The sequence below is a fragment of the Marmota flaviventris genome, chromosome 3, assembly GCF_047511675.1.
Source record: "Marmota flaviventris isolate mMarFla1 chromosome 3, mMarFla1.hap1, whole genome shotgun sequence".
NCBI classification, from domain to species: domain Eukaryota; kingdom Metazoa; phylum Chordata; class Mammalia; order Rodentia; family Sciuridae; genus Marmota; species Marmota flaviventris.
In genome coordinates this window covers 137846454-137869409 of record NC_092500.1, presented here as the reverse complement: position 1 = coordinate 137869409, position 22956 = coordinate 137846454, and the positions used below count along the sequence as shown (strand labels likewise).

The window sequence follows — 22956 nt, the reverse complement described above, 5'->3', positions numbered from 1 at the left end:
TGGATTCTATGGAGGCTAATTTCTTAAGTGACGTTAAAATAGCTTTAGATTTAGGACCATAGTCCTTGCTTCCTACCATTCTATAATATAGCTCTTAGTTTATCTTCAGGGAAGTTGGGAGCCTTTTCAGGTGTTTCCAATTTGGTTATTCTCAACATACAGACCAGGGACTAGATTTTTCCAGTTATTATAGGTATAGCATTTGAATCGGGAATTAGGTAACAGAGTAATTTCTAATTGGTAGTTCCTAGATCTACTGTGAAATGGACTTGGCTCAGGATTTCAGACTTTATTTATCATGTAGCCTCCATGTACCTCCCACTCTAAAACCGGACTATGATGGTTGTTTAGGTCCATTACATAAGGGACCTGCATCCAACAGGTGGTTCTTAAATATGCTGTACAACTACTGTTGAGAGCCACAGCTGAAGGGGCCCCAGCAAACTTCCAGCTGCCGGCTGATGATTGGCTCACAGCGGCCCCAGCAACATCTAGCTGATTGGCTCCTCTGCGGTGATGCTCATTGGGCTGTTTCCCTGCCCTTTCAGACCACGGAGCTGCTCATTGGGGGACTTTTTTGGCTCCACCCACGTGACCCAGCCAATTGGCCTCAAGAGCAGGAGGATTGTGGGAGGTGGAGAGAGGCTTGTGTTGGGGGGAGAGGCTTGTGGGAAGCCGGTGGTGGCAGTTGGGGCTCTGAGGGTTTTTCCTGAGGAGCTGTTTTGTTTGGCGTGTGTGGTTCTAAAAATAAAGTTAGTTTCTTTTGACAAGTGGCTCCTAATTGTGCCCAGCCAGACTGCGGCAAACTACAAGAAATAGTTGCCTTTCCTCTATCATAAAGAGGGAGAAATGAAGTATTAGTATTCCATTTTCCTTTGATTATGGGTTGAGGGCTGCTTCCAATGTGTTAATTCTCCAATATATCTGGCCTGCCATGTGTCATGCACAGCAAGATTTGATGGGAAAAAAAAAAAAAGGCCTAAGTTGCAGGATTTAGGTTGGCAGTTAGTACTATGTGCACTACTAAAAGAATGAGAGCCAAGAGGATATGCACGAGACAGGACTATCACCTGCTACTTTTAAAATTTATATATTTGACTTTATTTTATTTTTATTTCTTATAAATAAAAACTAATTTATTCCTTTCTTTATATCTCTTAGAAAACTATAAAACCTATTGAAATTACGGATTAAAAGTTAATAAAATTGTAAACCAATAAAATTCATATTGACAGCATTAATTCAATGTAAGAGATGAACATAAGTGATGATAGTTTGTTAAAGCTGAAAATTCAGGTAAAATAATGAGTAAAATACTGCTGAGGTTTTTTCTAGTCTGCTTTTATTACAAATGAAGGTCTAACTTTTCCTCATATTTTTCTTGTCTTTTTTTCAACAATGAACAGCTTTTATTTGTATAATAAAACATAGACTCACTTACCTTTGCTTGGATTGAAAGCATTATTTTTGTATTAAGCCTTTTTAGGCCCTTGGCTTCTCGAGCTCCAACAATGATGGTATGATTTATAATATCAATGTTTTGTTTTTGTTTTTGTAGTGGTACTGGATATTGAATCCAGGGTTTTATACATGCTTGTCAAGCACTCTACCTCTGAGCTGCATCCAAGCTCTAATATCAATGTTAGTGGAAGCATTCCAAGGAACATTTAGTGCACATATTTGTTAAGCATTTTCATGCAGAGCTTGCATTCACCAATTTGAGAAACCGCTATGCTGAAGTGATAGAGAATATTGTATCCATTGTAAGAATACAGAACTAATATTGGTCAATGTGGACATAATGGCTACAGAACAGAATATGAGTGCTATGAACCTTGATAGTATAAAAATATAGCATTTATAAACATTTATTTAAAAGTTGTATAAATATCAAAACCAGGATGTTGGAATATGGAAATTAAAAAATCTAAATGTAAGTACTAATTTTGCCATTTTGCATAATAAGGTTCTACAGTTATCTTTATATACCTGGAATTATCTAAATATTAATAAATACTATAAATAATAAGTAATATATGAGATATCTGAAAATTTCAAAAACATAATAGTATTTTAAAATTTAATATTATTGAAACATCTTAAGGACTTTCCCTCTTAATTTTAGAGAGATTTTTAAAGAAATATATTGTGCAATAAAAAATAATAACCTCAAATATACCAATTCCTGAGTTTCATTTCAGAATCATTTTCTTTGGTTGAATTAAAGTAAAAGTAAACTGATTATCATTAATTTTTGCATAACATATACACCATAATTGCTGGATCTGAAAACTTTCCCTTCTTCATTACTCTCTTTTTTGTTTCAACAATGATATAGATGGTTAGAATTATATGTTACTTTTGGTTACTGGTGTTTTTGTTTTATGAGGATTTGGGGGTATTTTGAGTTTTCTTTTTAAAAAAAATTTTCTGGAAATTTTATAATTAAGAAATTTGTGTAAGACAGAAATCAGAAAAAAGTATTACAAAACATAGTGTAAATAAACTTAATGTCCATTATATCTTTCTTTAACTATATCATGACTTCTGTATTGATGTAAAGATCTGAATATATTTTAAAACCAATCCCCAGTACTAACCAACCTGTTTCTGGGGACCAATTATTCCAGATGTAGCATAGGTAGGGTGTGTGTGTGTGTGTGTGTGTGTGTGTGTGTGTATGGGGATAAATTGATATTTTCTCCCCCCCCCCCCAAAAGTGGAAGATGTTCTTTTTATACTGTCTCTGTTTGTGCTTAAAGTCCATCACTTTTCTTTGGTTTAACACATGGTTTAAATCTCTGAAATTTACGGTTAAGATTAGTGTCTTTAAAATTAGCCAACTAGAGCCAATGAGACCATGTGACAGGGTGATTATGGGGGGGGGGGAGGAAGATCCTCCTACACTAATGTTCTCTATCCCATGGGTGATTGGTTGACTTTGAAGTTCAATGTCCTGACTTTTATTCTTTGCTAATAAATAGGCAATGAGGAACAAGAATCTTCCAACTCACCAATTCCTAAAAAGTCCATATAACTTAAATAGTATCTTGCGCAAAGTTTAAGAATCCATGCCAGCTACAACTGCAATTCCAACCCTTAGTTCAACCAGTGTGTTGAAGTTATGTTCAGCCATAGAAGTTCAAATGTAAGAGCTTATGAAGATTCATTCCTATGAGAAACAACCATACATCTGGAATTTCCAGGTGTTATAGCTGGGCCAGGGTAGGATGTTAAGTGAGATCTCTTCCTGTTGTCTCAGGATTGCAGTTGAAAGGGAAAATTAAGGGAAAAAACCCTGAGTATCCCTCATTCTAAGTTCAGGGAAATTAGAAGTTGAGGCTTATCCTTCTCTCCTAGTCTGAGAAGATCTGGGTATGAGATGAGGGCTCTGGAAGCATGAGATTCATGGATTGAAATTATTCCCATCTTTGTCTAAAACCAAAGATGAAGGACCCCAAAACCCACCAAAATCACTTCCAAGGATTGGAATCAGGGGAGATTTTGTTTAATATTTTTGTTGACAACAATATGGCCAACAGGTCTGGTGATGGGACTAGTTTATGGTATGAGAGAATAGAGGAAGGATATTGGTGTGGGTTGCCATGCTCCCTGGGGGCTGAAATCTCACCCCATTCCTTTCTGAGTTTCTTATTTGAGAAGCAGACAGTTCTTGATCTTCTGACCCATTGACCACAGAACTGGCTTCATGAGTTAGACTGGGAGTATTGCTACGACCATGGCCTTGTTGGGAACAAAGAGGTGGACATATGAGAGCAATGTGATATGAACACATTCATATGTAACCAGCTCTGTAAAGGCGCTATCAAAGATGAACAAATCTTCTCCAGAGTGAATGCTCTTGAGCTATTTATACCCATACAATGAGCTATAACAGCACTTATAATCATTGGGGGAAAAGGACTGTAATCTAGAATCTAGAATCATAGAATGCAGTGGTGAGAAATCTCTGTCCTTGCTGGGATCATACAATGACTTTGGGAAACAGTAGGACCATTTCATTAAACATTAAATATATATAAACCATATGAACCAAACTTTCCACTGTTAGGTATTATAAAACAGAAACAAATACCTATGTCCATACAAAAACTTGTACATAGGCCAGATTCGGTGGTGCATGCCTATAATCCTAGCTGCTCTGGAGGCAGAGGCAGGAAGATAGCAAGTACAAAGCTAGCCTTAGCAAAAGTGAGGTGCTAAGAAACTCAGTGAGACCCTTTCTGTCAATAAAATAAAAAATAGGGGTGATGTGGCTCAGAGTTCAATCCCTGGTAACCAAGAAAAAAAAAGTTCTTGTGTACAAGCCAGACACTGAAGCACATGGCCATAATGCCAATTATTTGCAAGACTGTGGCAGGAGGATTGCAGTTTGGAAGCCAGCCTAGGTATCTTACCCAGACCTCTCAAAAATAAAATTAATAAAAGTTTTTAAAAAATGGCTAGGGATATAGCTCAGTGGTAGAGGGGTTATCCAGCTTGTTCAAGCCCCTGAGTTAAAAACCTCCTACCACAAAAGCAAACAAACTTGACACAAATGTTCATAGTAGCTTTGTTTGTAATAATCTCCACGGAGAAATGACTCAAGGGTTCTTCAACATGTCAATGGATATGCAAATTAGCTATAACCATGTATTTAGAAGAATTGCACTATTAAAACACAGAGTAACAGGATGAATCTAAAAAAAATTATGCCAAGAGAAATAAGCCAAACAAAAAAAAAAATAATAACTGCATATTGTATATGAGAAGGCTGGTTTGGGCAGGGGTAGGAGTGAAGGACCACAAGATGCAAGAGGGAAATTTGGGTGTTAATGGACCATGAAAATGTGGCCACATTCAAGGATATGAGAACCATTGTTTGGATTGTGGTCATAGTTTCCATCAATGCCTACATGTATCCAAATTCACCAAACTCTACACTTTCAATGTGCAGTTCATCATATGCTAACAATACCTTTAAGTTAAAGATATGAAATGAGGCTAGAAACATTGAAATGAGACTGATCTATTAAGAAAAGTTATTGAAAAGCTATGGAATTGGACTGAGGGAGAATTAGGAAAGTAACTCCATACACATAACACAGAAATGTGTTAATTTGACAAACATTGTTAGGAAAATGTTTACTAATTATATTCCACTGAACTGAAACTTCACAGCAAATCTTTTAGAAAACCAGCCACTCATTTGCAGTCATCAAATGCTGCAGCCAACCCAAGAGTCTTATTATCCTCATATGCTTCTTTGGTCACCAGGTATCAGTTCTGCTAGTGCAGTTTAGGGATCTCTTGGTCCACACATCACATACTGGAGTTTGAGAATTAATTTCACTTTTCCCTCTTGAAGTTCTGAGTAGAGAAATAGAAACAAATGTGGGGGTAACAACATTAGCTTTAATTTAGTATGGCTGTCCTATTTATTAGAATACTCCTCAGACTTACATCCTTCCTTATAATGCAAGCTTATCCTACCAGTTCCTGGAGAGGTACAGTTTATTTGTCTGCTCCCCCTGGGGATAGTTGCAGCAAATTCGTATAATGAAGCCTGTTCAGAGGAAGGCTGACAGAATCTGTCTATTCAGACATTGAAAACACCACTGAGATAAACTTCCTGAGAAAATGTTTAGAATCATAAAAGGAGTTTATTGTCATAAACATCAAGCTAATGATGAATTACAAATATTCAGAAACCACTTTGTCTTAGTCAGCTTCTCATTGCTGTGAACAAAATACCTGACCAGAACAACTTAGAGGAGAAAAAATTTATTTTGGGTTCAAGGTTTCAGAGGTTCTGTCCAGGGACAGCTGGCTCCATTCCTCTGGGCCTGGTGGTGAGCAGGAATGTCATGGCAGAAGCCCATGGAGGAGGAAAACTGTTCAACTCACGGCAGCCAGGAAACAGAAAGTGAGCAAGAGTGGGGAAAGGGCCAAGGACATATATAGTCCAAGGACATGGACCCAGTGATGATTTCCTCCAGTCATGCCCAATCTGACTATATATACAGTTACCACCAGTGGTCCATTCAAATTAGTAATCCATCAAGGGTATTAATCCACTGATGGGGTTACCACTGTCAAAACCTAATCCTTACACCTTTGAACTTCCAGCATTGCCTAGCACATGAGCTTTTCAGGGGATATTAGAGATCCAAACCATAACACACCTTGATAGAGAATATACTATAGTGAAAACCTGTAGATTGTTTGTTGTTTACACAGAGGAAAAGTCAGACACCGAATAACTACCACTTAATAGAATTTACATGTTTCTTTGTTTTCTTCAGTATTTAATTAATTTTGGAAGCATATTTTAAAACCACCAGCTATCTTTTGTAAATAAATTGTGGGTTAGCATTCAGGCACAAATTAGTACTATTTTTTCTACACACCTTACTCATATCAACATTAATCTCAACATAAGTTTTGTTCCAATTGATATCGAGCTCAACATCTAGTCTTTAATTAACTATGTCTTTTTTTTTTAAAGAGAGAGAGAGAATTTCAATATTTATTTTTCAGTTTTCGGTGGACACAACATCTTTGTTTGTATGTGGTGCTGAGGATCGAACCTGGGCCGCACGCATGCCAGGCAAGCACGCTACTGCTTTTGCCACATCCCCAGCCCCTATGTCTTCTTTCCACACAGTTAGCTCTTTTCCCAACCACATGTGTCAAGAACTACCTATCAGTGTGTTGTTTAACTGTAAACTATAATGATATGAAGACATGCATAGCAGTTCCTATTTCACTGTGAAACCTATTGATGCAAAAGTTTTGTACCCTTTGCTCATTTAAGTTAGGTTCATGGAACCCTTTAGAGACAGAGATAGAGAGATAGTGATAGAGATAGAGACAGGTGTGGGGGGGAGAGATTGCAATTATACTCATAAACGCTCTTTTACTCAGTGTATTTATGACCCACATTCAGCATATGATAGTGGATGAATCTGCCCCTCACTCTTTAGCTGGTCTTAGATCCTATATATATTCCATCTTATGGCATTAAGTACAATTGTGGAGCTTAAAGGTCTATGTATTTGGTACAATACCACACAGAATGCAATCCAACTAACTCACCCAGTGTCAAGCAAAAAAGTGGTGATAAGTTCTAATTGTGGAAACAATTTATCTTGTTATATTAAATAAGAGTTTGTATCCAATGAGAAGTCCATAGGTATCCTAACAGCACCATCCTAAGCAATTTTCATTCTTGTAAGAAATGCATTTCCTTTGCCTTCCATGCTATCTACTTAACTTACAACCTAGGAAAGATACAATGCCTTGTAATACATACCATTCACAAGTGTCACTAGGAAAGGGATTTGAGGAGTTAATACTGTTTCCCTTTGAGCATTTGTCTAAAACTTTATAGCTGATTTGTCATGTTGGTTGACATAATGATAAGTTGATATATATATTTTATAAAGAGTAGAATTTCTTTTTTCTTTTTAATACAGGGAACTGAACTCAGGGACAATTTACCACTGACCTAATATCTGCATCCCTTTTTTATTTTTATTTTTATTTTTTTTGGCACTGGGGATTGAACCCAGAGGTACTCAACCACTGAGCCACATTCCAGCCCTTTTTTGTATTTTGTGTAAAAACAGGATCTCACTGAGTTGCTTAGTGCCTCACTGTTGTTGAGGCTGGCTTTGAACTTGTGATACTCCTGCCTCAGCCTCCCTGGGATTAAAGACATGTGTCACCATGCCTGACCCCTTTTTATTTAAAAAAAAATTAATTTAGAGGTAGGAAACAAAACAAATTATTGATATTTTCTCTCAATAACAATAAGTTCTTTTTTTTTCAAAGTAGTAGTATATGATTTATGTGAGACCAAGGTATACCTCCATTTAATTTCCATTTGGTCTACATGGTACTTTATAACAAAGAAGAAAAATGCAGAAGAACATTATGTATTTCCCTCTTGAATTAGTTTTATTATGATATAGAATATTAAAGTTTGATTATAATTTATTACACAGAAAGTAATTGTTTGATTCAACTTACATATTTTTTAATTTTAATTTGTTATAAATGACAGAAGAATGCATTTCAATTCATATTATATATATAGAGCACATTTATTCGTATCTTTGGTTATACACAAAGTAGAGTCAAACCATTTGTGTCTGCATACATGTACTTAAAATAGTGATGTGCATCTCATTCAACCGCTTTACCTACCCCTTCCCCCCTCCCTACCCTTCCCTCCCCTTTGCCCTATCTAGAGTTCATCTAATCCTCCCATGCCCCCCACTCCAACCCCATTATGAATGGACATCCTTAAATCAGAAAACATTCAGCATTTGGTTTTTTGGGTGTTGGCTTACTTCACTCAGCATTATATTTTCCAACTCCATCAATTTACCTGCAAATGCCATGATTTCATTCTCTTTCAATGCTGAATAATATTCCATTGTGTATATATGCCACATTTTCTTTGTCCATTCATCTACTGAAGGGCATCTAGGTTGGTTCCACAGTTTAGCTATTGTGAATTATGCTGCTATAAACATTGATGTGGCTGTGTCCCTGTAGTATGCTGTTTTTATGTCCTTTGGGTATAGATCAAGGATTGGGACAGCTGGGTCAAATGGTGGTTCCATTCCCAGTTTTCCAAGGATTCTCCATATTGCTTTCCATATTGGCTGCACCAATTTGCAATCCCATCAGCAATGTATGAGTGTGCCTTTTCCTCCACATCCTCACCAACACTTACTATTGTTTGTATTCTTAATAGCTGCCATTCTGACTGGAGTGAGATGAAATCTTGGAGTAGTTTTGATGTGCATTTCTCTAATTACTAGAGATGTTGAACATTTTTTTCATATATTTTCTTTCTTTTTTTCATTTTTTTAATTATCTACACATGTCATTACTTTTCATATATTTTCAACTTACATATTTTTGCTAATAATGAAAAGAGCCACTGTGTGGATAACTTATTCATTTATATCAAAATCTATTTTGGGGGGTTGGGGTTGTGGCTCAGCAGTAGAGCACATGCCTAGCATGCATGAGGCAGTGGGTTCAATTCTCAGCACTCATAAAAATAAAATAAAGTTTATTGTGTCCACGTACAACTAAACAATAAATATTTTTTTAAAAAAATCTGATTTTATCTAAAAAAAAAATTGAGTCAGGCTGGCCTTGAATTTAAGAAAACCTGACTCAGCCTCCTGAATTACTGGGATTACAAGCATGTGCCTCTGTGCCCAGCTTAAGCAGTACAATTTTAAATATTTCTATTTTGTTCTATTCTTCACCTTTAGCAACACAATTTTATATTGGAAAGTATTACTTTATGGTTGTTCTTTAAATAAGTTCATCAGAGCGATTGTGGCACTTTTACTTTTGTTGGTGTGAGCATTTTCATGGCTTCCTGCCAATCTTTGACAAAGTTTTGTGATAAACACTGCCCCAGGGACTGTGGGTGATAGGTTTGCTAATCTAATAAAAAGTATCTCAAATATTCATTATCCTTCCTAAATATTTCTCTCTTTAGGCTGTTTTTGCAAACTAATTTTTTAGACTATGTGTAGCACAAATATTTGTTGATGTTTTCTATTTTTTTAATTTTTATTTTTTTACATGAGCTTTATTATTATTATTTGCATTACAATTCTTAATATACCTTTATACCACATAAATCATATCTCTGTATACAAAATATGTTGACACCAAATTCACATCTTCATACATGTATTTTGTATAACGATGAGGGTCTCCTTCCACCATCCATGCAATTCCCCTTCTCCCTCCCTTTCCCTCCCTCCCCTCTTCCCTATCTAGAGGTAATCTTCTTCCCATGTTCTTCCTCCCTACTCCATTTTGAGTCACCCCTCTTATATCAGAGAAGACTTTATGCTATGTGATGGCTTGTTAATTTACATTTGTAACTAAACCAAATTAGAGTATTTTAAAATATTATATTATTTAATATATCATTCTTGGTTATTTTAAAATGATAAATCCTTTGTGATTGAATACACAATGAATTATAATTTGTGGACTATAGTCCACAAAATGTGATCAAAAATAAAAAAGCTCTGCACACAATTTTCTATGGTCCATTACATTTCCCTATGACAAAACAAATAAAATCTGCAACATTTGAACAATCCTTTAAGTATATACCTACATGAACAGGGTAAGATGCTATTTCTGAGCTTGGATTAAGCAACCCCTTAGGATTATTTTTATTATTTTTATTTTATGATTTCTTAAGAGATAGTGTAGCTATGCTATCAATGCTGTTCTCAAACTCTTGGGCTAAGTGATCCTACTACCTCAGCCTCCTGTGTGGCTGGTACTACAGGCATGTGCTACCTCCCCCAGTTTAAGGTTATTTTAATGTGATGTTTCTATTATTACTCCCAAGAAGAAAAGGGGCTAGTGACAACCCAAGGTATACAGTGCAGCGGAAATCTGAGATTTGTATTGTTGAAGCTCAATGTTATTCCTGTGTATTGGTAAACCACACTATGCTCATGGAAACCTAGAACCAATGTGAATCCTAACTTGGCCCAGTACAGTATTTCTTCTGCACACAAGGATGATCTGGGGATTTAAAATGTCTTTCTCTAAGATGGTAATACAAGGTAGTGGTAGAGCCAGGAAAGAAAAACAAACGGATCCCAAATTTCTCTACTGTATCATTGGAGTCTCAAAGCAAGTCTCATGATTGTAGCCTGTGTGCAACACAAACATTTCTAATGTTTGTGCTATATAAGAATAGCTACTCCTGGTCTTGCTTTTGGTTTCTGTTCCATGGAATATATTTGTCTATCTCTTCATTTTAAGTTCCTGTGTGTCATTTCCAGTGAAGTGCATTTCTTATAGGCAGCATATTGCCAAGTCTTTGTTTTCCCCATTCAGTCAGTATAAATCTTTTAAGTGGAGAATGTAAGCCATTTACATTCCAACTTTTTATTGCTAGGTAAATACTTATTCCTGTTGTTTTGTTAATTTTGTGGTGGTTTTGTATATGCTTTGGTTCTCTCCTATCTCTCTTGTTCTTTGTAGTTGGTTGGTTTCTGCATTGATAAGGGTTGATCCTTTTTTTCTTTTGTGTATTGAGGTACTATTAAGTTTTACACTTTCTTACATTTTCTTGATAGTAGCTATTATCCTTTTATTTTGATGTAATTTTGATGCATTTGTTGTAAGGCTGGCCTAGTGATGATGAATTGCCTCAGTTTTTGCTTGTCTTGGAAGGAGTTCGTTTCACCTTCCATTCTGAAGGATAGCCATGCTGGGTATAGTATTCTTGGTCAGCAGGTTTTTGTTTTGTTTTGATTTTTTTCTTTAGAGTTTCAAAGATATTGTCCCAATCTCTCCTGTCTTGAAAGATATTCACTGAGAAATTTGCTGTTAGTTAAATGGAGATTTTCCTATATGTGCTTTGATGCTTTTCTGTTGGTATTTTTAGATTTCTATGTCTTGGACTTAAAATATTTGACAACAATGTATCTCAGTAATTGTTTAGGCTGAATCTAATTAGGTTCCTTTAAGCTTAACAGACCTGTGTATTGATGTCTTGCCCAAGATTTGGAAAGTTTTCAGCTAGCATTTTATTAAATAGGTTTACTATTTCTTTTCTCCTCTCTTCTTTCTGGACTCTATAATGTGAATGTTTTTATTCTTCGAGGGATCCCATGATACACTTGAGATATTATTTGTCAGAGCTGACAAATAAAGGCACATCTCTCCATAATGGAGAGAGGCAATATAGACTTGGTGTTGGAGACTTTTATGGGGGTGGCTAAGAGATTAGAACAGGGCGGGTCCTAATGTGGGTGTTTAAGGGTGGGGTTGGTATGAGGGAGTGGTGAGCCTTTCTCAGAAAGTCCCTTGGGAGGAAAAGCAAAATTTTTCTTAAGATGGCGACTGTCACTTAAGATGGCCATCCAGATGCTAAGTCAGAACCTTATATTCCCCCCTTTTTTGTTTCTTATTGGGGTCTTTAAGGGACAGGGGCATAGATCAATTTTCTGTAGCTTCTTCCTGCTGGGAAGGGGCAATGTCTGGACCCTTGTTAGGAGAGTGGTGTGTCACTGAGGCAATGGTGATGGTCAAGAGGTGCTGGGAGATGCTGACCGGGGACAGCCCAATTTTGGTGAGGGATTGGAAGTCCTGTAACAGAAGCTGGTTCATGATTTGGTTAGAGATCCTTTGAATCTGGTCTTGAATAAATATAATGGCCCAGGGGGCAAGCATTAGCAAAAGGCCTATGACAAGGAGAAAGGTCAGGAAAGGAAGTGCCCACTGGAGAAGAGGGTTACTTAGCTGCCATCCTTCAGTTCCAATGGCAGTGGGAAGCTTTGGGACCTGAAAGAGACTGGAGATAAAGGAGACATTAGTAATTGAAGTCCCCTTGGTGGTAAGGAATCCAGGCTCCTTCCAAATAACAGAGTGGGAGAGAATTATATGGAAAGCATATTTAGAGTCACTGTAGACGTTGAGGAAGGCTCCCTTTGCCAAAGTGAAGGCTCTGATGAGGGCAACAAGTTCAGCCTGCTGACTGGATGTATTATTGGGGAGGGGAGCCACTTCCACAACTGAGGTTAGAGAGACTATTAGCATATCCTGCTGATGAACTCCCTCCTGAAGGAAGGAGGAGCCATCTGTGAACCCTGTGTATGTTGCCTGAAGCAAGAGACTTTCCTATACACAGGAGGGATGTGGAAGAAAGTCCTCCAGAGTTTCAATGCATGAATGGGTAAGAGGAGAAGAGACAGAAGAATTGTGAGGAGCAGCGGGGAGAGTAGCAGGGTTTAAAGGTGAGCACCTGTGGAAAGTAAGACTGGGATCTTCCACCAGGGAAACCCGTAGAGATAAAAGGCAGCAGGGGGGTAAGGAATGTAAGCCCTTATAGATGAGGAGTTCCTTTAGGTTCTGGGGAGCCAGGATGGTGAGTGGGGCACCAAAGGTGAATTTCTTTGACTCCTTAATGAGAGGTTGCAGCCAATGTTGGTAGACAAGGGGAAAGTTAAATTGACACTTTTTCCCCCCTTAGGTCTCCTATCAAGTCTACTCAGTCTGTCTTTTGTTAACGTTAGCTTCAGTGTGGCCTCAGCCAGGGAGATTGCTGCCTAGGGTTTTACAATATAGGAGAGTTCTGGGTCCCTTGCTTGTCTAGAAGTAGGGTCTGTGGAGGAATCCAGAGCTTTAGTGGCAAGTAGAAGCTGGGCAGGTGAGCAAGATGAGCAAAGGGAAGGGTTAGAGTAGAGAAAGAAGAAAGCCTGCACAAAAGTCATGAAGATTAGAAGGTTGAATTGGTCTATGGGCCTTTAGATCAGGAGCCAAATGGAGTGAGGCTCAGTGGGTGAGGAGGCAGCCAAGAGTTGAGTCAGATGGGATTTGGGCGTTCCCTATGGTGAGTTGGAGGCTGGGACTGAGAAGGGAGTCACCCACTACTTCCCTAGTCCTGGGCTTTGCCCATAGAGAGTCTTGATTGCCTGGCCAGGGCTTTCATGACCTCTGCTGAGGACCTGAGAACCAAGATCCAAGAGTGAACTCGCCAAGGGGAAGGGATTGGGAGTTCCCCATGGCAAGCTGGAGTGAACTCATCAAGGGGAAGGGATGGGTGAGAACCTTGGTGCGGGGCCAAGATCTAAGTTCTAGAGAGGAGACTTGTACCCAAATGAGTCCGGAATGTGGATGAAGAAGAAGATCACTAGGTAAATGGAAGAAGGTGTGTGGTAATTGTCCTCCGGCCCTCAGGCCAGGATCCCAAAGCAGCTCAAATCCTTGGAGGGGAGAACAAGGCTAATGGGAGAATGTGATCAAAGCTGCTCTGCAAAAAGTTTTGAGATGGGGGCTGGGGATGTGACTCAAGCGGTAGCGCACTCACCTGGCATGCGTGCTGCCCAGGTTCGATCTTCAGCACCACATACCAACAAAGATGTTGTGTCCGCCAAGAACTGAAAAATAAATATTAAATCTCTCTCTCTCTCTCTCTCTCTCAAAAAAAAAAAAAGTTTTGAGATGGATGTGAATGGGCTCATGGTGTGAGGCTATAGAAGGACTTGAAACGTCCCAGACAGTAGGGTCCACCTCTGAAGGAAGTAATGGGAAGGCACTGGCTCATGGAATAGGGGAAGGATCAGGGGAGTGGCAGGCGAGTCCGGATGGAAGCATATATGAGGGGAGAAGGAAAGCATGGCTCCCAACTTAATCTTTACTTATAGAGCACTGCTCAGATATGGGCCTGCTCGACTTTCACTTGGGAGTGTACATGACACTAACTGCTCAGCTTTGAAGGATTATGGGGATCAATCTCTACCATCCAAATGTTCACAGTCTACCTCTTCAGCCTTTTGTGAAATGAAAGTCCAGAATCCAGTAAGTGTCTTACTGGAGAAACTCAATGTGCTTGAGACAAGCCACTTGACTGTGTCTTGTGTCCAAAATATAACATGGATTTAGAAAAATACGCCTTTCAGAAATTTCAAATTTCAAACCCACAATTCCATGAAATATGGCTGATGGGACTGATTACAAGTTCAAGCCTCCAAATGTCTACTTTATGAATGCAGCCCTGGGAAGTAACTCAGAGGACTTGAGTTCTGCTTCTCTTCCTCTCACTGGGACAGATCTCATCTTCAATTGACATCCAGCATCCACTAGTTCTCCAGAGAAAAGAATGCCTGTTGATTCTCAACTCACTTCAGAATTTCTTACAGTTTGAACTTCCCCAGCTCTCTGATGATGTCAAAGTATGGTTTTTACGGCTTAATTGGAGTTCTCTAGGCTTCTTTCCCCAGAGAAAATTAAACTTACCAAGACTTATTACATCCTATATACAATTATAAATATCTTCTTATCCTATTTTATAATCAAAGTTGCAAAGGAGTTGAGAGGCAAGTGCTTTGGTCCTGTTTAGAGATTACAAAGACATTCTCCCTAAGTTTAAATCATATTCTCAAGAGGATAAAGAGAATTGGTGAAAAAATTCAAATCTTCTGATGTCTCTTTCCTGTGTTCTCCATCATACCAAGGTAAGTTTTATAGACCTCAGAATTCAATCACAAAATAAGAAACCACACCCCTGAGGTAACCACAAGTTACTAAGTAGAAGGGATAGCTGTCACCATTAGGACTGGAGATCAATGGAAAAAGGTCAGGGATATTCAAACTCAGAGCTTTGGAGTAGATTACGTGGTTCTAGGACCCAAACTTCTGAGGACAGTTACAGCCAGCTTTGTGCTGTGGTATCTGGCAGAGGGCCCAGAGAACCAGGACTCAGGATCTGTTTGGTAGCTTTTCTGTGTCTCTGGTGCTGATCGTATTTAATAACGTGCAGACTGAAAGCTACTACAGCAGCCTAGATGAAAACTCTGATATGATGCTGATACAAACTTCAAGCAGTTCCCACAGGTATCCAGTCTCTCTCTGGTTCCCCCAAGGGAAGAAAAGGCTAGGGAGGACTGCAAAGGGGTGTGATTTGTAAATTTCCTCTCTCCATGTGACAGAGCAGAATGAGAAGGGAAGGTGGTTTGGAATTGAGAGATGTCGAGTACACATGCACCACCCCCCACACATACACACTTGACCCATCCATGCTGTAGGCCTTTGCTAAAGAAACACAAAGAAGGCAGTGGGCGGTGACACGCCGCCGCCGACATGGCGGCTCCGCTGGGTGGTATGTTCTCCGGGCAGCCGCCGGGCCCCGCGCAACCCGCGCCGGGACTCCCGGGCCAGGCTTCGCTTCTTCAGGCAGCGCCTGGCGCGCCGAGGACTTCTAGCAGCACCTTGGTGAACGAGCTGGAGTCGTCGTTCGAGGCTTGCTTTGCTTCTCTCTCGTGAGTCAGGATTATGTCAATGGCACCGATCAGGAAGAAATTCGAACTGGTGTTGATCAGTGTATCCAGAAGTTTCTGGATATTGCAAGACAGACAGAATGCTTTTTTCTACAAAAAAGATTGCAGTTGTCTGTTCAGAAACCTGAGCAAGTTATAAAAGAGGACGTCTCAGAACTAAGAAATGAGTTGCAGCGGAAAGATGCGCTGGTGCAGAAGCACTTGACAAAGCTGAGGCATTGGCAGCAGGTGCTGGAGGACATCAATGTGCAGCACAAAAAGCCAGCTGAGGTCCCTCAGGGCTCCTTGGCCTACCTGGAGCAGGCATCTGCCAACATCCCTGCGCCTATGAAGCAGACCTGAGAGAGGTCTGGCCTACAAGGTAGCCTCCTGCAGACAGTTCCTCCAGACCTCTCTGTGTGGGCGTGGCATTTTAGAACAGCTATTTGCTAGAGAATGAGTTGGTGTTAATTTTACCTCCACCTAAAAATTTCCCCAATTTTTATGAGCTGTTAATTACTTAGTACTTTATAAAGTGCTTGGTAGACAAAGTGAGGTTTCATTTTGTTTGTTTTGTCTGTAGCAAAGTTTAGACTATTAGTTTTCCACAGATTTTTTTTTCTTGGCTTTTTGCTTGTTTTTAAAATTTTATGTAGTTTATATATAGTTTTTTCCCCCCAGTTGTTAGTTTGCTATGATCCGAGGGGGAAAATTAAAGTACTCCTAGAATGAGGGGAGAAGGAATTTGGTTTTTGGTCTTTTATGATTACTACACATCCATGGTAGTACAGAAAAATACGTAAATTTGCTATCTCAAGACTTTGAACTACCTCAAGAAGAGGAATCTAATGCAACATTTGTAATGCTTCCATAGCAGTACAGAGTGCAGATATTTTGTAAATATGTCAGAAAAAAGGGTTCAAGTATGCTAGGTTAGCAGAGATCCTTAAGTTGATGCTGCCTTTTGTTTGGGTGAGTGTATGTGTTATGTGGTGTTTGCTGTGTTGAGGGAGCTGTGTTGGGAGCACGACATGCTGGAGGCCTCATAGTAATGAACCAGTGTGAGTAACAGCAGACCCAGTCTCCCTAGCATGACGCTGGAACACAAGTGATGGACAAGGGGTCAAAGCTTGGTCTGATTCTTTTTCTTTTGAGTTTTGTTTTGTTTTGTTTGCTTGTGTTTTTATTTTACTTTTTGGAGAAAAGGCAGTTTACATGAAGGAAGGTTCTTGTTCAGTGGATTTGATTCCAAGAACCTAGGGCTTTGGGGTGGAGGTGACCTGCAGAGTGATCCCCAGCTCCTTCACCTCCACCGAGAGCATGTGGATCCTCTGTGGGGAAGGTATTTTGCCCTCTTGTCAGAAGAGGTTTTCTATTTTCTGTTTTACGCAACTCTTAGATTATATCCCTCAGCCAGTACAAACACTCCTCTGTCTTCTGAATAGTCAGTAGGTCTGTGGCTGTGTCTTGGTTCATTTTGTCCTTTCCAACCCTGAAGATCCCTTCCCATGCGCCTTGATATCCACTCATGTTCCTGGTGTGGCCTGGATGCCACCTGGTCCACAAAGCCTCCACTCCATTCCAGGGCACAGGGCTTTTTTTCCTTCCACTGTCTTGTGGGTTAGTGAATGGTATCTTTTTTTGTGCTCCTTGCTGCATTGTATGCTCATGGGAAATGGGCATTACTCCCCTGGAATATACAGGAACATGTATTTTGTACTCATTTTGTGTATACATATTACTCATTTTGTTTGTGACCTGTGAGGATGATACTTGGTTTGTGGACCTATGACCTGTGATGAGTAGCCTGAGGCCAGCGTATCTCCCCTTGGTTGGAGTGTATAAGTCAAAACTTAAAAGTTATTTTTTACTCTTAGGGTTTTAACCTGGTCATCTCATGCCAGATAGAAGCTCTGATTGGCAGCTTTAGGTTTCTTGATTAAAAACCTAAATAAACTCCCAGTGTGATGGCACATACCTGTAATCCCAGTGGCTCAGGAGGCTGAGGCAGGAGGATTGCAAGTTCAAAGCCAGCTTCAGCAAAAGCCAGGTGCTAAGCAATTCAGTGAGATCCTGTCTCTAAACAAAATACAAAATAGGGCTGGGGATGTGGCTTGAATGTCCCTGAGTTCAATCCTTGGTATCCCTGCCCCCCCCCCATCCCCTACAAAATAAACTAAGTTTGAGGCAGTCTTTCAATGATAAAAGTGTTTTTGGTGAAAAGATCAGAAACTATTCTACTTGGTGCTTAATGAAAATGTTTTGAATGAATGTAAATACAAGTTACTGTCATTTCTTTATATTAATTCAGAAGTTATCCGTCAAATAAATAATGATTTTTCCAATATTGAAAAAAAAAAAGAAACACAAAGAACTATATCCATGAAATATAAACCACTAGGGTGGGATGTATTTGGTGGTAGAATGCTTGCCTAGTGAGTGCAAGGCTCTGAATTCAATCCCCAGTACAGTTAATATAAAGAAATAACAAAACAAACTACTAAAATTGCTTGAAATAATGGAAAGTGGGAATGAGCTAGGAATTACATATATTAAATACTGAATTTTTATGATCTTGAAATGATCTGAACTTTCTGTCAGTGCTTTCTAAAATCTGCAAAAACATTTCTATTGCCAGGATACTAATATTAATGGATGGGAATTTAATTGAGGATTCGGCTTATTTTCCAAAATTGCAAAATTTTGTTTTTCTGTTCCTCATAAAGTTTAAACATTGAGCTCCTCTGCCTCAGGTAAAGTTGAAGTTGAAGCCCTCAGCTGTTGCAGCTCAGGTGAAGATTGATCATCCAATTCTTCATTCTCAGGTGAAATTTTATTGTCCAACTGTTCCATATCAGGTGGAGTTTGATCACCCAACTCTTTCATCTCAGGTGAAGTTTGAGCACCCAACTGTTCCTTCCCAGGTGAAGGCTGCACATTTTCCTCTTTTTTCTTAAGCTGTGTTTTCTTTGTAATTAAAATCAAAAGCCACAAACATATAAACAAGAGCCAATAAAGTAATATAAAAAGTGGTGTTCTCTTCCTTGCCCTCCATTCTTGCACTTCTTTTGCAGGGGGTGGGCCACTGTCAACACTCCCTCCATAGCCTTCTTCTGTGCAGTTCGGGGGCTCCCAGTTAGGGTCACAATGGCAGTGATGTTTGTTGTTGCAGATCCCTTTCATAGCACAGGTCTCTGGTGAACAATCACTTGCCCACAATGACATAGAGACACATTTCCGGTGTATGCACACTTGTCCATCACCACACTCTGTGCCATCTTTCACATCACCAATATCTGGTATGGTCATCCCAAAATGATAGTCGGTACCCCAGCAGGTCACACCATTGAAGTCCATCCAATGCACAGTAGTATGACCTCTCAAAGAGGGAATTTCTTTCACATTCTCACACTGAACTCTTCCACAGAGGAAATCTGATATGTTGCACATAACATAGTGGTCATCACTGAGACCACAGTTACCAAAGCGGTCACCTCGGCTGTTCATTTCTGTGTAGCAACTCTCCTGTGCACTCCTGGATTCTTTGCCAAAGATCTGTCTGCACTGTTCGTCACGTGCATTGCATCTCTTCTCATGGCAGTAGCCACTGTCCATGCAACGGACCCCATCCTGCACATACACATCTTCTGGACACTCAGGTGAGGTGCCATTGCACCACTCTGGAAGATCACACTCACTGACATTTTCTCTGCACACTTTACCTGGTGGCAAGAGAAGGCAGTCTTCGCAACAAAGCCCAGAAGCACATTCAGCTCCAAATTTCAGAGTGCAGTTTTCCGAACAACATGGATGGTTTGAACACAAAGTTGGGGATCCACAGTCACACTCCTCTCCTTCTTCAACCACACCATTCCCACAGGCAGTCCCCCTGAAGATGTCCTCTTGTTTTGGTGCGTTGAGCATACAGTTCATATATTTAAAGTTTTCCCACATTTGAGCATAACTGCAGTTGCTGAATCTTGTGCCATCTGATCGTTCTTCAGACATTATACAATGGCGTTGCCCACATTGACATATCCATACATCATGGTACATACCCAGATTATGACCCATCTCATGTGCTATGGTAAGTGAGACTTCATACAGGTCATCATCCGGGAAACTATCCACTCCACATTCCAAACCAGGTATGCATACTGTTGAAGCATAGGCTAAGCCAAAATACATACCAAAATTTTGTTTTACCAAAAAATGTGCAAGATCATGTTTTATGCGAGAATCTAGGTTGTCTCTCTTCCAATTGCAAAACTCATACAAGGTTCCAAATATGTTGTTACTCACTTCAAAAAAGTTCTTTTCATTCCAGACTTCAATTCCAAGTAAAATCAAATCAACACCCAATGGACTTAACAGGGAATGTATGTTATTGACAAGCAAAAATACTTCTTGTATAACAAATGAAACATTACTTTGCTTATAAAGGAATCGCTGATAGTCTACAATCAAAACTGTTTCAAGATACCATGTGTGGGTCCACCAGCCTTCATAACCACTTTGCCTCAGAATGGAATTATCACGCCTTTGGAGCTTCAGTTGTCGTGCTAGTTTTTCTTCTGTTAGTCCACATCTCATGAGTGGGAATTGTGTCTTCTCTCTGTGCATCTTATAAACCAGATGTTCAAATGTGGCAGAAAGTCTTTTGGGTTTGATTTCATAAACATTGTCATGGATCTCTAATATACCTTGAAAGCCCCCCAAACAGGTGCTAAGAGCAACCAGGGATTCTGGGTCCCCTTCCACATAGCCATCATAGTAGCAGTCACTCTGGACAAAAGGGTGGTGCTCGAGCAGAGCACCCTGGTCTGTGTAGGTGAACACAGAGAAGGGTTTGGACACCAGAAGTTTCTTGGCCTTCATGTGGACAATGTGTTTCTTGCCTCCAAAGTGCAGACTGTAGGAGATCCAGTTAGGGGGCCTCATGGCTCTATTGGTGCCATTTATCCTCAAGGGTATCACTACTTCTGGGAAGCTGTGGTGTTGAGAGTGACCAATCTGGGCCCATCCAGAAAGGAAGAGCAAAATGCCCAGGCAGAGGTGTAGGACAGTGATCCTCATATGCACCAGGGCCTCACCCACAGCCATCATGGTTTATGACTGGAGGCAATGGGGCAAGGCAGGAGGTGCTGTTGTCCTGTTTCCTCCCTTTGACTTGGTTGCAAGCAGCACTGACCTTTAATTGGATGTCTTCTGGCAGAGTCAATTCATCAGAGCAACACAACTAAAAGAAAAAATGAAAAGAAGGGCAGAGATGGGGTGGCTAAATTATGAAAAGTAAGGTGGAGAAGAATAGCAGGGTATGGGTTAAAATGCATTAGTGTTTGGTTTAAGGTATGACTCCATATAATGCACTGGATTTGCTCTTTAGTTTTGGTGAGGTGGAGTCAGACTGTGGGAGTTGAAAAGAATGACAACTGCCCATTGGTTGAAAATTGCCATACACAGACGAAGGACTCGTGGGTTCATGAACCATTCTCTAAATACATGTACAAGTGGGAACATTTTCCCAATAAATATTTAAAACAAGAGTCTGAATGAAAAGCTGAATATATACCTTGTTTTGATATGGAATTACAATATATACAAATTGACTTGGAATAAATAATAAGTGGTTGCCTTTCCTATATCAAATGACTATTTACACACATTACTCAGGAGAAATATGCAAAACAATTTTATATACATTACTTTTCTTCATGATCCTTAATATGGGCTTCCATGCAACTAATTATGATTTGTTTGATCTTCTTCCAATTCTGTTGGATTTCCATGTCAAAGCATCAGTTGTCCTTCAAAAACATTGGAATCTGCTCATAATGGATATTTTCAGGCATTAAAACAAGCAATAGTGGAGTTGGAAGGGGGAATACATAACTTGGGTTGATAGATGTTACTGAAAGGTGTTTTATATGATTACACTCATACACAAAATACTATTTTCAAAATATCTGGCCCTATATAAAGAAAAGTAGATCAAGCTAGCTGGAAGAAGAACAGAAATAGGGAGGGTGGGAGCAAAATAAAGTGTCTCTTAATATGAAAACTAAATCAATGATCCCTGGGAGAATGGAGGAAAGTTTTGGTGCAGATGATGTTGTACCAGAACATAGGCATCAAAATCCCTGGTATTTCAGGATCCTGAGGAAACTGCTCCAAGATCAACCTTCCCATAGATTTGTCTCAGAAATGAGAAAACCTACAAAAATACAGATTAAACAATCATTCTGAGAGTACAAATATCCTATGATGGAAGAGTACAAATGAGAAATCTGATAATAGCACACTGCCTGTCTGCTAATACTGATTTGTTACTTTGTTATCAAGTAAAGTAGGAAAGATACTGCAGCATATGCAGTTACTGTGCAGCACACCTGGGAAACATCAAAGTATGATACAACCTGGAATAACTTAATTCTGCAACATAAATTTACACAATGTTTGTAGCAAAGATATATTTTAAGAATCTGTTAGATTTCATTCAATAGTTTCTATATAAAATGCCTATTTTTCTCGACCTAGAGAGAGTATCCATGACATCATTAAAGGAATGGTAACATAAAAGTGGTGACATTAAGAACCACAATGCTGGTTGGGGGAGAAAGCAACAGTGGCAGCAGAGGAATGTGGAATCTACAATGAGGGATCTAAAGCACACTGATCAAACATCACTTTCCATAGTAAAAAATTCAAACACAAAAGAGCACAGATTCAGCACCTGTTGCTTCCTGGACCCAGGACACATTTCACCTTAATTTTTATTTCATCTTGATTCTAAGTTCTTTGTGCTTTCTCTCTAAAATTTTTTTCCTATTCCTATGGAATCATCTACTCATGAAACATAGCAGCAGTCTCTCCTGTGTTAACACTTCTTTATGGAGAACTCCTTTTTCCTAGTTAATTTAACATAATTTTATAAGTCAACATTGGGAAGCCTACCAGGGGAGATGTCTTCCTTTCTCAGAAACCCCTCTGTCTGACAGATCAGATATTCAGTCGTACCTTGCTTTGGTTGCCAAAGCCACTTTAAATCACAAAGGTAGCAGCCATCTCCTTCCACCATTATTTCCTATTCTTCCTAATTCTCTCAACAACCTCCTGATCTGTGCTG

General features: G+C 39.4%; 1 protein-coding gene and 1 pseudogene across 1 annotated transcript; one reads left to right on the top strand and one right to left on the bottom strand.

The window, feature by feature from the left end:
* Positions 1–15654: 15654 nt before the first annotated feature.
* On the top strand, positions 15655–16574 carry LOC139705256 (mediator of RNA polymerase II transcription subunit 28 pseudogene; annotated as a pseudogene).
* A 1983-nt stretch (positions 16575–18557) lies between these two features.
* LOC114107289 (disintegrin and metalloproteinase domain-containing protein 25-like) lies at positions 18558–20933 on the bottom strand. The gene has a single exon (XM_071609314.1). It carries the CDS (start codon positions 20931–20933, stop codon positions 18558–18560), a length of 2376 nt encoding a protein of 791 aa, XP_071465415.1.
* Positions 20934–22956: the final 2023 nt, after the last annotated feature.